Source organism: Pan troglodytes, chromosome 20, assembly GCF_028858775.2.
Source record: "Pan troglodytes isolate AG18354 chromosome 20, NHGRI_mPanTro3-v2.0_pri, whole genome shotgun sequence".
NCBI classification, from domain to species: domain Eukaryota; kingdom Metazoa; phylum Chordata; class Mammalia; order Primates; family Hominidae; genus Pan; species Pan troglodytes.
In genome coordinates this window covers 24,874,613-24,890,758 of record NC_072418.2, presented here as the reverse complement: position 1 = coordinate 24,890,758, position 16,146 = coordinate 24,874,613, and the positions used below count along the sequence as shown (strand labels likewise).

Sequence of the window (16,146 nt, the reverse complement as noted above, 5' to 3'; positions counted from 1 at the left end):
CCACAAAACAAACTGGGTATTAGCCCTATGAGATTTTGTTTGGTCGGCCACCCCCAGTTATGAATCAGGTTAAAGGTGACCTACAGGAACTAAGGGAATTAACTTTAAAAAGGCAGATGCAAGACTTAGGGCTGGCTATGCAAAAGATTCATTGTTAGGTGCAAGAAAAAAAAATGCCTATAAATGTGGCAGACCCAGCACACTTTTTCAAACCTGAGGACTTTGTTTAGGTTAAGAAGTGGAATCCAACTACTCTGGGACCTATATAGGAAGGGCCCCATACTGTAATTTTGTCCACTCCCACTGCTGTTAAAGTTGCAGGTTATCATGCCTTAAATCCACCACAGTTGGCTAAAACCAGCAGCCCAGGACCAGTGGACCAGCCAACAGGACCCAGACCATCCAACCTGGCTGATTCTGCGACGAGATCGCATTGTCAGTGGAGATGACAACAGCCCTGCTCTGGTCACTTCGGAAGCTGACCAGTCTACACATAGCGGAAGCTTGAGAAAATAGCAAGCCCCGCTCTAGTCACACCGGAAGCTGAGTAGTCTACACTCAGCCAAAGCTTAAGGAGTTGTCATCAGATAAGTAAATGTGGATAGAAATTTTAAGTTTTATTGCTGTCTTAGTGATGTCGATTGCCGTGTTACCATGCTATCATTATTGCCAGTCTTTCTGTCTAGGGAAAAACCTTACCTGCCCATGTCTAGTATAAAAATATTGTTTGTTTGTTTGCTTGCTTGTTTTACTAATAGTGGTACTTGAGGCTAAGCAAAAAGAAATACAATTGAAAGAAAGATATCCACATTGCATACATTCCACATGGAGAGAAACACAGTAGTTAAAACTTTATTATACCATACATACTATGAATGCACCAGGACTCTCTTAGGATTCTGTACTTACAACCAAACCACCTACTCATCCTGTGACTCAGGAGATGGCCAGCTTTATATATGCTATGAGCCTGAACTTGTGCCTGGAGATTTGAGACCCACGATGGGTCAATAGAAGGAGCCCTTCTAAATAAAACCTGGGTCTCATCTACCTACAAAGGAACCTTATCCTTGTACTTTAATATTGGTCAAGCAAGGTTCAAAGGTGCAGCCTTCCATAAGGCTACCTGCCTAGGGCAGCAGTATTATCTTGAGACTAAAAATAAGACTCTATGGAGAAATGCCCAGAATGACTCCTGCTTACCAGATCCAAACTTTTTCTCTTGATTCTCTATTCTAAGCCATTCTTGGCATCCACTAGAGGCTCCAAATGCTTGGAAAGCACCCTCCGGCCTATATTGGATTTGTGGAGTGCAGGCATATCAGCAACTGCTGGCTAAACGGTCAGGGACATGTGTATTAGGAACAATCAAGCCACCTTCTTTCTAATTCCTCTAAAGCAAGGGGAACTCTTAAGATAATCAGTTTATGATGAAAATGGAAGAACTAAAGGAAGCATAATCACAAGAATAGACACAAACATCAAAAGGATGTAGACATAGGGAACTAGGAAGATAATGAGTGACCTCCTGAAAAAATCATCAAATACCATGGGCCTGCTACCTGGGCACAAGACGAGTCATGGGGGTACCGCACCCCAGTTTACATGCTCAACTGTATCATAAGGCTCCAAGCTGTGCTCAAAATAATAATCAATGAAACATCAAGAGATTTACATTTACTGGCTGTACAAGCTACACAAATGAAGAATGCCATATATCAAAACAAGATTACTTCCTAGCCTCAGAAGAAGGAGTATGTGGAAAGTTTAACTCAACAAACTGCTGTCTAGAAATAGATGATAATAGGTGAGCTGTCATGGAAATTACGGCCAGGATGCCGATGTTAGCCCATGTTCCAGTTCAAACCTGGTCAAGATGATCACCAAATTCTCTGTTTAGAGGATGGTTTTTTACCTTTCATGGGTTCAAGATCTTAATAGGTGGGTTCCTCCTTATCACAGGTGCCTGCCTAATTCTCCCTTGTCTCCTGCCTTTTCTTATCAGAAGTGTTCAGTCAACTATAGAGGCAATCATGGCCACACACCACTACCCAAATAATGGCATTAGCTAAGTATCAGGCTTCACCCCAAGAAGAATATATACCAACCCAAGAAGAACTAGATAATTGTGGTGCTGTCTATTAAACATTATTATTATATAGAGCACCAAAAGGGGGGGATGAAGTAGAAAATTAAAAAGAAATTAAATTTACACTTTTAGGTTAGGTTAGAATAGGCGTGAAGTAACCCCCTGAAGAAAAGGTATAAAAAGAATATTAACTGCTCCTCTAAAGGCCTCTAAGGGTCTGTGAAACATTAACCACACCTCTTTCCCACATATTTTGTAAGTTCTGTAAGTCCCTGTTATTCTTGCTGTGCAGCTGCAAGGTCACAAGATAGATAAGTGAAAGTTGCAACTCATGTTTCTCCTAAGTTGTAAGACATGGCATGAATGATTAACCGCTTTTGTTCTCACTTCCGTAAACCTGCTTCCTGCTTTACGTTTTTCCCACCACAAAACGCTTAAAAGTTGCTCGCTTTCTTTGTTCAGGGATCAGACTTTCAGGACACTTGTCTGCTGAGCTGGTGTACACCTAAAATAAAAGCTCTCCTGCATCCCTATCAGTATCTCTGGTTCCTTAATTTCCTGCAACAGCATGAGCAACCGTGCTCAGCCGCTAATCCTAAAAGATCTGTATGCTTAGGATTATGGAAAACCTATTCTTTATTTACACTTAGAAGATAAATAAGTGCTCTCCAGGCCGGGCATGATGGCTCACACCTGTAATCCCAGCACTTTGGGAAGCCAAGGCAGGAAGATCACCTGAGGTCGGGAGTTCCAGACCAGTTTGACCAACATGGAGAAACCCCGTCTCTACTAAAAATACAAAATTAGCCAGGTGTGGTGGCACATGCCTGTAATTCCAGCTACTCCAGAGGCTGAGGCAGGAGAATCGCTTGAACTCAGGAGGCAGAGTTTGCGGTGAGCCGAGATCGCACCATTGCACTCCAGCCTGGGCAACAAGAGCGAAACTCAGTCTCAAAAAATAAATAAATAAATAAATAAATAAATAAATAAAGTGTTTTCCAGTAAACCCAATGGGGCAATTGTGACTCACAATAAGCTATTGAAATAATACTATTATCTAGATGACACTTTTATGTTCAAGTTGTTTAACTTCTATAATTCAGACACTATAAAAATTTTATGCTATAAATTGTAAGAAACAAAAATATAAAGTATCAGTTTTTTTTTGTTTTGGAATACTATCATTATTTCTAGTTGACCTAACATGAAAATGTAGCTGCTGTTGCTGTGGAAACTAGAAATGTCCTGGTTGACTCTGCTTTACTTCTTGCCTTCATATTTTACACAAACAAAGCAACACAAGAAAGGCCAGAAAGGACACACCTCGATTGCAAACACACCAGAATCCTTCTAGAGGCACTGGTGAGCATATATGTGTGAGCATATTAACCTGAAATTCATGGCATCTTTTTTAGAAGTACAGACTTCTATATGGCAAATAATAAAGACAAGTAAAAATTTAGCACTGCAATAGAATAAGAAAAGTATTCTGAAAGAACCTTCTGATCCATTATTCCTTTACTCACCAGTATGGTTGTGATGAAATGGTTTCAGGAGTGTGGTCTTAAATAACCAACACTCTCTGTTTTATGGTTCTTGGGCTATGGCCATAAGATTTTTATGCATTTTTTCACTAGAAAAATGTTTTTTTTTAAATTCAGGAATGTAACATAATTTTCACAGCCTCACATTTACAAAAATGGTTTATTCTAAAATAAGACATGTGATTAAATAACTTACCATGATTTTCCCAAAAAGAGTGGACTAACAAGTTAACCCTATAGCCCTAAAATAAAACATAAAGATATAGTCATTTATTTTAGCTGCACACTTGGGAATAAAACACTTCTTGGGTTAAAGGGCAAGAGCTTTCAGATATGTTAGCTTTCAGGATGTGGACAGACCTGGAGAAACATTCACCCCAATGCCCAAAGGGAGCATAATTTTGTTTCTTTCACCTCTAATATAAATTACCACCCCAGAACTGGAGAAATGTAACATGTCATTATACCACAGGACATTTTATTATTTTTATTTTATATTCAAGGGGTACATGAAAAGATTTGTAACATACGTATACTGCAAGATGTTAAGGTTTGGGCACTTACTAAAAATTGCCGAAGTAGTGTACATCATACCTGATAAGTAGTTTTTCAATGCTTTCCTTTAAAAAAAAAAACTTCCAGTGTTTATTATTTCCATCTTTGTTTCTGTATTTGTCCAATGTTTAGCACCCACTTATAAGTGAGAACAGGTGGTATTTGAGGTACTTATACACCATGCAATACTATGCAGCCACAAAAAAAAAAAATGTTCCTTGCAGCAACATGGATCTAAGATTCAAAGGTACCTGGTTTAATTCTGTGTCTTTGCTATCATGAATAGTGCTGCAGTAAACATGTGAGTGCAGGACTTTTGTGTCAAATAATTTATTTTGGATATATACTCAGTAATTGTATTGATGGGTCAAATGGCAATTCTATTTGTAGTTCTTTGAGAAATCTCCAAACTGTGTTCCACAGGGGCTGAATTAATTTGCATTTCCACCAACGGTATATAAAGATTCCCTTTTTTCCACAACTTTTACATTTGTCAGTTTTTAACTTTTAATATGTCATTCTAACTGGTGTGAGATGGTATCACATTGTCATTTTGATTTGCATTTCTCTGATGACTAGGAATGTTGAGCATTGTTTACTTGTTTATTGGCAGATTTTATGTCTTTCTTTTAAAAAGGTCTATTCATATTATTTGTTTTTTAATAAATTCTGATAGATAGCATTTATTAATTCTTTGTTGTTTGCAATTTGCAAATATTTTATACTGTAGGATGTCTCTTTACTTTGTCAATAGCTTCTTTTGCTATGCAGTTCTTTAGTTTAAGTAGGTGCCAATTTTCTATTTTTATTTTTGTTGCATTCATTTTATAGTGTTAGTTATAAATTATTTCTAGTGTCTAGAGTACCAAGTGTTTTTTCAGCATTTATATAGCTAGAAGTCTCACAGTTGAGTCTTTAATCTATCTTGTTTTTTTTTTATATAATGAGAGGTAAGGGTCCAGTTTTCTTCTGCATATGACTAACCAGTTTTCCCAGGGGATTTATTTCCTTTTTATTTCTGTTAACTTTGTCAAAAATAAGTTGGTTGCAGGAGTGTAGCTTTATTTCAGATATCTCTCATCTGTCTATATGTATATTTTTGTACCAGAACTAGGTTATATTGGTTATTGTAACTTGTAGTAAAGTTTGAAGTCAGGTAATGTGACACCTCCAGGTTTATTCCTTTTAATGTTGCTTTAGCTATGTAGGCTTTTTTGTTATAAATATAAATTTTATAATAGTTTTATTGAATTTATAAAAAATGGCATTGATAGTTTGATAGAGATAGCATTTAATCTGTAGGTTGCTTTAGGACATTTAAATTATATTGAGTTTTCAAAATCCATGAGCATGGAATGCTTTTCCATTTATTTGTATTTTCTGATATCTTTCAGCAGTGTATTGTAGTTCTCCTTGTAGAGATATTTTACCTCCTTGATTTAATGTAGTCCTAGATATTTTTTTTTATTGTGGCTATTGTAAACAGAACTGTGTTCTTGATTTCAATGTTACTGTTATACAGAAATGTTACTCGTTTGGGTATGTCGATTTTGTACCTTGAGAATTTGCTGAAGTCATTTTTTAGGCTTAAGAATCTTTGGGGGAAATCTTTGAAGTTTTCCAGGTAGAGAATTATATCTTCTGTGAAGACAATTTGACTTATTTTCCTATTTGGATGCCTTTTATTTCACTATTTTGTTGGATTGCTCTGGCTAGGACTTCCAGAACTATGTTAAATAAGGGTTTAGAGTGGATATTTTTGTCTTATTTTTCTTCTTATTGACAATGCATCCAGCTTTTGCCTGCTCAATATGATGTTGAATAAAGTTTTGTCATAAATGGCTTTCATTTTGAGGTACGTTTCTTCAATTTCTGGTTTGTTAAGAATATTTTTATGAATGAATATTGAATTTTCTTGAATGCTTTTTCTGCATTTACTGTGATAATAAGTTTTTGCTTTTAATCATCTTTACTGGTGAATCACACTTAATTGACTTGCACATGATGAAACATTCTTGCAGTCATGAAGTAAAGCTCACATGATTGTGGAAAAATAACTTTTTGATGTGCTTATGAACTCAGCTTGCTAGTATTTAATGGAGAATTTTTGTTTTATGTTCACTAACAATATTGGCCTATAGTTGTCTTTTTTGTTGTATCTTTACTAGATTTTGTTATCAGAATGATGCTGGTTTCATATAATAAGTTAGAAATAATTTCCACCTTGATTTTTGGAACACATTTAGTAGGATTAGTACCAGCTCATCTTTATTATATGTAGTAAAATTTGGCTGTAAATTCATCTGATCCAGGGCGGTTTATGGTTGGTGGGTTTTATATCACTAATTCAATATTATTATACATTTTTGCTCTGTCCAAGATTTTTGTTTCTTCCTGATTCAATTTTGGGAAGTTTTGTATATCAAGAGTATATTTATTTTCTCTAAATTTTCTAGTTTGCATGCATAGAGATGTTCATTGTAGTCTCCGAAGATGTTTTGTATTTAAGTGGGATAAATTGTGATTTCATATCTATAACATTTAGATACATGCAGAATAAAAATTTGACAAAAGTCACATTTCCTCATGATAAATCTCTGAAAAAATTAGGTATAGGACAAATGCACCTCAAGTTAATAAATGCTGCTTATAACAAAAATTACACAGTTAACAACATACTAAACACAGAAATGTTTTAAGCTTTTCAGTCTTACTAAGCATGGTACTAAATGTCCAAGACAGAAAAATTAGAAAATAAAATCAAAGGCATCCAGATTGGAAAAAAAGTTAAATTATAGCTGTTTGCAGATGACATAATTTTAAGTAGAGAAAAGCCTAACACTTTACTGAGAACCAGTAGAACCAGTAAACCAATTTATTGAACTGTCAGTATATAAAATCAACATACAAAAGTCAGTAGAATTTCAATATACTAACAGTTAACTATCTCAAAATAAAATAAAAAACAATCTCATCTATAATAACTATACCTGGAATTAGTTATAAAGTATAGTAACTATACTTTGAATTAAATTTAAACAAAAAGTTGAAACACCTTACATTATAAATTGAGGAATGTTAAAATAAACTAATACAAAATGAAAAATTATTATTCATGAATTGGTATTTTTAATAATGTTAAATACCTGCATTACACAAAATGATCTACAGATATAATGCAACCTCTATAAAAATACCAGCAACATACTAAATATAATTTTTAAAACGTATTTAAAATTTATACAGTACCAAAAAAGACCTTCAATAGTCAAAACAGTCAAGAAAAAATAGGCTGAAGGTATCACCCTAGCTGACTTTGAAATATACTACACAGCTATAATAACAAAAACGTATGGTACTTGAATAAAAGTGGACACATAGATTAATGGAGCAAAAGGGAGACAGCAAAAACATATCTATGTATTTACAGCTAACTGATTATATCAGTTATATATAAATAGGTGATTATATAAATAGGTGACAATTTCTTAGGGACAGTATCCTCAATAAATGGTGTTTAGAAAACTTTATAGCTACATTTAGAGCAATAAAACAAGATCTGCATCTCATACCACATATAAAAATCAACCCTAAATAAATTAGATACTTAAAAGTAAGGCTTGAAACTCTAAAATTACTACAAAAAAATTGAGTGAAAGCCCCATAACAGGCAGTGACTGTTTTTATTTAATCTTCAAATTCCAGCAAACAAACAAAAATTGATGAGTTAGATTACTTGAAATTTTTAAAATGCTGCCCACAATCTTATACAATCACCAAAATTAGACAACTGAAAAATGGGAGATAATATTTGCAAGTCACACAGGTAACAAGGAGTTAATGTCAAAAATATATAAGAAACTCAAATGACTATACAACAAAAACAAATAAACATGAGCAAAAGTCTTAAGTAAATATTTTCAAGAAAAGACATACATGTGGCCAAGAGATATATTAAAAAATGCTCAATATCAGCCGCACACAGTGGCTCATGCCTGTACTCCCAGCACTTTGGGAGGCCAAGGCGGGTGGATCTCAAGGTCAGCAGTTCGAGACCAGCCTGGCCAACATGGTGAAACCCCGTCTCTACTAAAAATATAAAAATTAGCCAGGCTTGGTGGCAGGCGCCTGTAATCCCAGCTACTCCAAAGGCTGAGACAGGAGAACCACTTGAACCTGGGAGGCAGAGGTTGCAGTGAGCCAAGCGTGCCATTGTACTCCAGCCTGGGTGACAGAGTGAGACTCCGTCTCAAAAAAAAAATTACTCAATATCAATTATTATCAGGGAAAGGAAAGCAAAAAAAAAAAAAAACCCTAGGAAATAACTCACACCTGTTAAAATTACTCTTATTAAGAAAAAAGTCTTAGCAAAGGTGGGAAGAAAAGGAAATTCTTCCGCATTCTGGGTTGAACGTAAATGACAACCGTTATGAAAAACAAAATACAGATACCTGAAAAAGTTTAAAATCAAACTACAATACAGCAATTGCAATATTGGATATATATCTCAAACAAATAAAATTAGAATAAGGAAACATTTGTACTTCTGTGTTGTTTGCAACACTCTTCACAATGGTCAAAATATAGAATCAATTGTTCAGTATCTAATGAGTACATCAAGATAATGTGGTAGGCTGGGTGCAGTGGTTCTCACCTATAATCCCAGCACTTTGGGAGGCTGAGGTGAGCAGATCATGAGGTCAGGAGTTTGAGACCAACCTGACCAACTTGGTGAAACCCCATTTCTAATAAAAACACAAAAATTAGACAGGCGTGGGGGCATACGCCTGTAATCCCAGCTTCTCAGGAGGCTGAGGCAGGAGAATCGCTTGAACCTGGGAGGCAGAGGTTGCAGTGAGCCAAAATTGCACCATTGCACTCCAGCCTGGTTGACAGAGTGAGACTACATCTCAAAACAAAACAAAACAAAACAAAACAAAAATGTGGTGTATATACACAAGAGAATACTATTCATCTTTTTAAAAGCAAATTTTAGGCCGGGCGCGGTGGTTCACGCCTGTAATCCCAGCACTTTGGGAGGCTGAGGTGGGCGGATCATGAGGTCAGGAGATCTAGACCATCCTGGCCAACATGGTGAAACCCCGTCTCTACTAAAAATACAATAAAAATTAGCTGGGCATGGTGGCAGACACCTGTAGTCCTAGCTACTTGGGAGGCTGAGGCAGGAGAATGGCATGAACCCAGGAGGTGGAGCTTGCAGTGAGCCTAGATCATGCCACTGCACTCCAGCCTGGGCAACAGAGTGAGACTCCATCTCACACACACACACAAAAAAGCAAATTTTATTATTTTCAATTACATGGATTGACCTAGAGTACATATTAATTGAAATAAGAGACAAAAAGATAATTATTTCATTTTACTTATACATGGCTTCTAAACAACTTAATCTCATTGAAGTAGGTAGTAAAATTATGATCAATAGATATCAAAGTATTTAGAAGAAAAGGGGGTTTGGAAAGATGTCTGTCAAAGAATACATAATTATAGTTGGAGAGGAGAAATAAGTTCAAAAATTTTCTTCTACTGCACAGTGACTGTAGTTAATAATAATGTATTTGCATTTTTTAAAAAATTCTAAGACAATATTATGTGCTCTCACCACAAAAGTGTTAAATAACTGTATGAGGTAAAGCATTAATTACCCGGAATTAAGCATTTGACAATGTATATACATACTTCAAAATGTCATGTTTTACAGAATAAATTTACATTTATTCATTACAGATGGTACAAAAGACACTAAGAGGGCAGGTGTTGCTTATGGTCTCATGACTGGCCACTCAGAACACAGTAAACAAGTTTGCATACGAAATAATTTTAAAAAGCTTTAATCCAAAATCTGACATGATCTCCAAATGTTTTCCAGAGAAAATGACCAAAAAGTTGTCTACCATTAGGTGATTAAGAATAAAAACTGTAAACTTCACCCACCAAAAAAACTGATATAAGAGTGAGAAATTCCTCCAAATTGTAGTATCAATATGCAAAAAAATATTATTCCAAATTTCAAATCTACAGCGGTCACTTTATTACTTTGAAATGTTTAACATTACACTTAAAAATAAAAGATTCTGCATGGAAATGTACATTGTTCTATATCATAGAAAATTAAATTTACAATTCACTTATTAGCTCTTAAAAATTTAAATTCTAAGATATATATTTTAGCACATTTTATACTTGCCAAACTTTGTAAGAATTTAATGAGATTTTCTGTGTACAGAGAAAAATGATGCTAACTGATTTAATTCTCTTACCTGTGAACAGTGTGTGCCTTTTATCTTAATTAACTCATTTGAAAGCTATATTCATAAGCAAACTCTCCAGTTAAAACCATTTTTTAAAGTGAATTAAAAATACCAACTTTCTTATCAAAACCAACAAATTACCATGCTAAATGACATGGCATGAAAATGATTATGAGAAAATTGTAGCCATGAAACAGAAAAAGACAAAGAAGGGCTGTGATGCACACATAGTTGAAAAACACAGAATTAGACAAAGAAAACTAAAGATAATTCGAATATAAAAGAAGCAAAATTCCTCTTTAAATTCAGCAAGATCCAGCTTTGCAGCCTGAAAAAAAAATGACTCTTCACATGAAGAATTAGTTATTTGTTCACCATTAATATTTTCTTACATGAAGTTGAAACTAACTTTCAGGGGAATATTTCTGCCTTTCTATGGAGCATCAGTTACACTGTCATGTTTGTTTGCTATATTTATATATATAAACATCCTCATGACTTATGAAACTTCCCTAGTACTTACCTGAACAAACTGGCTGGATCAATAGGTCAATTTTACTTCTGTCAATTATAAAAAGTGAAAGGAACAATAACTAAAAAAAAGTAGGCTTCTATAGGGTTCTCCAGTTAAAAGAACTAAATGGAATATTCTAACTCAATAAAATATAACTTAATAAACGAATTGTGGAATTACATCTAGAAATTATTTTCTGTGCACTACTAAATTGTATAAAAATCATTCATACAATCCTTGACCAGCTCACATAATGAAAATCTCATAAGCTATAAAAGGGAAAAATTATGAGAAACAAGAAAATTATGGGTCTAGCATGAGTACCAGACAAATAAAGACAAAAAATTTGCATAAGGAGATTCTGATCCATTAGCTGTAAGATTTTACAGTAATCAATTCAATAAAAAGCAGAGGGTATCAATTTGCTTTTAGCATTTTTGAGGTTTTTAGTCTTCTAGTCACCTTATTAAAATGATTCATTTTCTTCCAATATTGCTTTTTTCTTCTGAAAATAGGTACAAACTCATTCAAACATGCTTACTTACTCCATAATTTTCTTAAACCTAAGAAAATTAGGTTTTATCTTTAGAGTAATGTATGTGTATATTTAACTCTATGTAAATCAAAACTAAAAGTCTGTATGTGTTTGCAGGCAGAGATGTCATATATTCAAAGAAAAATATGTAACAATTTTTAATGTTTATTCTGGACTCAGAAATGTATGGATTTTATTTATAATTGTACATAACTTTTATTATGACCATAAACATGACCTTGTAGTGAATAACAATTTAATTGTACATTTTAAAATATCGAAAAATGTAGAATTGGTTTCTAATACAAAGGATAAATGCTGGAGATGATGGATACTTAATTTACCCTGATGTGATTATTACCTATTTTATTCCTGTATCCAAATATGCTACATATAGCATAAATACCTACACATACTATGTACTCATAAAAATTAAGACAAACAAGCTAAAATAAGAAAAAACGAGTAAATATTTAACCTATGGAAACAATATTCTTTAACTTCTTCGCACTTTAAAGTCACTGGCAGAAGAGATTACTAGAAATGTTAGTCCATTATGTTACCAAATAGTATATTGTTACCATCTTTTACCTACATCCTTGAGTAAGGTTGAATAGATTAAAGTTAGTGGCATAATAACACTTTATTGAATGCACAATGGTTTTAACAAACTTTAAAAATTTAAGTTCACATGGCCGGACGCGGTGGCTTATGCCTGTAATCCCAGCACTTTGGGAGGCTGAGGCAGGTAGATCACCTGAGGTGAGGAGTTCGAGACCGGCCTGACCAACATGGGGAAACCCTGCCTCTACTAAAAATACAAAAAATTAGCCGAGCATGGTGGCGGGCACCTGTAATCCCAGCTACTCAGGAGGCTGAGGCAGGAGAATTACTTGAACCCGGGAGGCATAGGTTACAGTGAGCTAAGATCGTGCCACTGTACTCCAGCCTGGGCAACAAGAGGGAAACTCTGTCTCAAAAAAAAATAAGTTCACACTTAATCTAAAAATTTAATAATGTACTATATTCTATTACATAAAAGTACTATTAGTAAAATGATATACTACTAATAAATTTTAATTAACTAAAATTAAAAATGTTATCACCATAATGTAGAATATTACTCTGAACATCTAACTCATGCATTACTTAATACTACGTGTTAACTAAAAAGAGTCTCTCCACTTACAATTTCATCACGTCTTACATTATAATGCCTTTTCTCTTCCATAGAAAAGGTCATAAATAATGCCCACCTAATAAAAAAAAACCTCTTATATTTTTGATGCAGCAATTAGTAACATGCTTTCACAGGTGAATACAGTAGGAAGGAAAATAGAGCATGAAGTAATTTGAGAGTAGAATTGCATCATTATTCTTGTTTAAAATATCTAATTTTAAGGACCAAAGTATACTTGTAATGTAATTATAACATTTTAAAAATTCTCTACTTCTTTTAAAGTGACATACAAATAATTTATTTGCCAACTTAGTTCTAGATTATTTTCTATACTTAGCACTCTGATTTAGTGTAATGTCTATAGCTTCAGTGCCTTAGGTATTTCTACTGTGAATTTTCTGATATTTACATTGATTTCATTTTGGATTAAACATTGTTTCCTATTTACTGCATCTGCAAAAATATATTTTAGTATGAAACTTCTGGTGTTTTCTAATAAATAGTTATTGAAACAATATTTCTCCAAATTTATTACCATTTGCAAGATTTTTTTCCCAACATAAATTTCCTGATGTTGAGCCAAGTTTGAGAAACTGCTTCAGGGTATTTTTGTAGTACAAAATGTGTGCAATAAAATCTGTGATACAAGTAAGGGTACTACAACCCTCTTTATGTTCGTAATCTTTGTCTTCAAGATGAATACTCTTCCTCACTTTTTTTTATGAGATGGAGTCTTGCTCTGTCACCCAGGCTGGAGTGCAGTGGTGTGATCTCGGCTCACTGCAATCTCCACCTCCCAGGTTCAAGGAATTCTCCTGCCTCAGCCTCTTTAGTAGCTAGGATTACAGGTGTGTACCAACATGCCTGGCTAAATTTTTGTATTTTTAGTAGAGATGGGGTTTCTATGGCCATGTTGGTCTCAAACTACTGACCCCATGATCTACCCACCTGAGCACTCCCAAAGTGCTGGGATTACAGGCATGAGCCACTGTGCCCAGCCTTTTCTTCACTTTAAAGGCTGACATTTTTTTACAGTAATTGCATTTATAATGCTTTTATTATTTACCAACTCTCTAACGTTGAGTAAGATGTGAGCAGATATTAATGGTTATTTCACATTATTTGTATTTGTACAATTTTTCTCAAGTATAAATGCTTTCCTGTGCAATAACTTGTGACTATTAATTAGAAATTTCACAATGTTGTTCACTCTTGTAGGTGTTTTCTCCAGTAAAAATTATCTTACTTAAAAATAAGTGGGACAATCTTTTAAAGGTTTTGTCACATTCTTCACATTTCTAGGATTTGTCACCAGTACAATTTCTTTTATATTTAGAAAAGGTTTGAGGTGTTGTCAAAATCATTGTCACTTTCTGGTTTTGTAGAGTTTCTCCCTGGTATGAATTTTCTTATTCTTAATAAGGCTTGCAGATAGGTTAAAAGCTTTGTCACATTCTTCACATTTGTAAGGTTGCTCCCCAGTATAAATTATCTTATGTTTAGTAAGTGATGAAGATTGGCTAAAAGCTTTGCCATATTCTTCACATTTGTATGGTTTCTCTCCAGTATGAATTCTCTTATGTGTAGTAAGGTGTGAGGAATGGTTAAAAGCTTTGCCACATTCTTCACATTTGTAAGGTGTCTCTCCAGTATGAATTCTCTTATGTGCAGTAAGTGTTGAGGATTCGTTAAAAGCTTTGCCACAGTCTTCACATTTGTATGGTTTTTCTCCAGTATGAATTCTCTTATGTTTAGGAAGGGTTGCAGAGTCTGTAAAAGCTTTGCCACAGTCTTCATATTTATATGGTTTTTCTCCAGTATGAATTCTCTTACATCTAGTAAGGATTGCAGAGTCGGTAAAAGCTTTGCCACAGTCTTCATATTTGTATGGTTTTTCTCCAGTATGAATTCTCTTACGTCTAGTAAGGGTTGCAGAGTCTGTAAAAGCTTTGCCACATTGTTCACATTTGTATGGTTTCTCTCCAGTGTGAATTTTCTTGTGTGTAGTAAGCAATGAGGATTCGTTGAGAGCTTTGCCACAGTCTTTATATTTATATGGTTTTTCTCCAGTATGAATTATCTTATGTCTAGTAAGGGTTGTAGAATATGTAAAAGCTTTGGCACAGTCTTCATATTTGTATGGTTTTTCTCCAGTATGAATTCTCTTATGTCTAGTAAGGGTTGCAGAGTCTGTAAAAGCTCTGCAACAGTCTTCACATTTGTAGGGTTTCTCTCCAGTATGAATTTTCTTATGTTTAGCAAGTTTTGAGGATTGGTGAAAAGCTTTGCCACATTCTTCACATTTGTAGGGTTTCTCACCAGTATGAATTATCTTATGTGTAGTAAGATTTGAGGACCGATTAAAAGCTTTGCCACATTCTTTATATTTGTAGGGTTTCTCTCCAGTATGAGTTTTCTTATGTTTAGAAAGTATTGAGGACTGGTTAAAAGCTTTGCCACATTCTTCACATTTGTAGGGTTTCTCTCGCATATGAATTTTCTTATGTTCAGTAAGGTTTTAGGGATGGTTAAAAGCTTTGCCACATTCTTCACATTTGTAGGGTTTCTCTGCAGTATGAATTCTCTTATGTCTAGTAAGGTTTGTAGACTGGTTAAAAGCTTTGCCACATTCTTCACATTTGTAAGGTTTCTCTCCAGTATGAATTCTCTTATGTGTAGTAAAGGTTGAGGATCTGTTATAGACTTTTCCACATTCTTTACATTTGTAAAACTTCACTGTAGCATGAATTCTTTTATGTTGAATTAGGTGTAACAGCATGCAAAATGATTTGCCACATTCTTTACATTTGAAAGGTTTCTTATCAGTATGTCTTATCTTATGTGCTTTTAAATGTGAAAATTTATGAAAGACTTTCACATATTTATCACATTGAAATATTTTGCTCTGGGTAGTTGGGAAACATTGGTTAAGTTCATTATAACCTTCTTTGTGCACCTTACACTCATCCACACTTTTATAGCCTTCTTTTAACAGAAATTTCTTAATGTCCGCATTTTTCATATCTTCTCAGTGTTACTTTGTGCAAAGACTCTTCTATGTTCTTCTCTGGCAAAAAGCCTTGGGTGAAATGAGAACACATTACTGAAAGAAATAAAAATAACACATTACTTTAATTGCTAGACTCTAATATACTTTCTAAGTCTAATCTATAAAATTACACAAACTACATAAGCAAGATGACATAGCACAATACCACAGACCATAATTTCTTCCTAGACATATAAAGTTAACAAAATCATACTGACCAAAATACTTTTGTGGAAAATTTATAAATGAGTTAAGTGTGGGCAGTGTCCCAGGTGAGCACAATATAAAGAACCTCATAGAAGAAAAAGAAAAGTCTGTTATATTTACCCAACACGGTTTTTCTGCTCCCCAATATAACATAATGCCTCTAGAAGTAAATTGCCAACTTCAATTGTTTTGCAGAGAGGA

General features: G+C 34.3%; 2 protein-coding genes across 2 annotated transcripts in view; one reads left to right on the top strand and one right to left on the bottom strand.

The window, feature by feature from the left end:
• LOC134809095 (uncharacterized) overlaps positions 1-16,146 on the top strand; it is a 115,664-nt gene that overhangs the window by 85,117 nt on the left and 14,401 nt on the right. The window lies entirely within an intron of this gene.
• Positions 4,152-16,146, bottom strand: part of LOC100614186 (zinc finger protein 429-like) — a 54,871-nt gene continuing 42,876 nt past the window's right edge. Inside the window, 2 exon segments of the mRNA XM_016935567.3 lie at positions 4,152-15,693; positions 15,695-15,792. Of these exon segments, the coding sequence (XP_016791056.3) occupies positions 14,056-15,693; positions 15,695-15,792 (1,736 nt within the window). The 3' untranslated portion in view covers positions 4,152-14,055.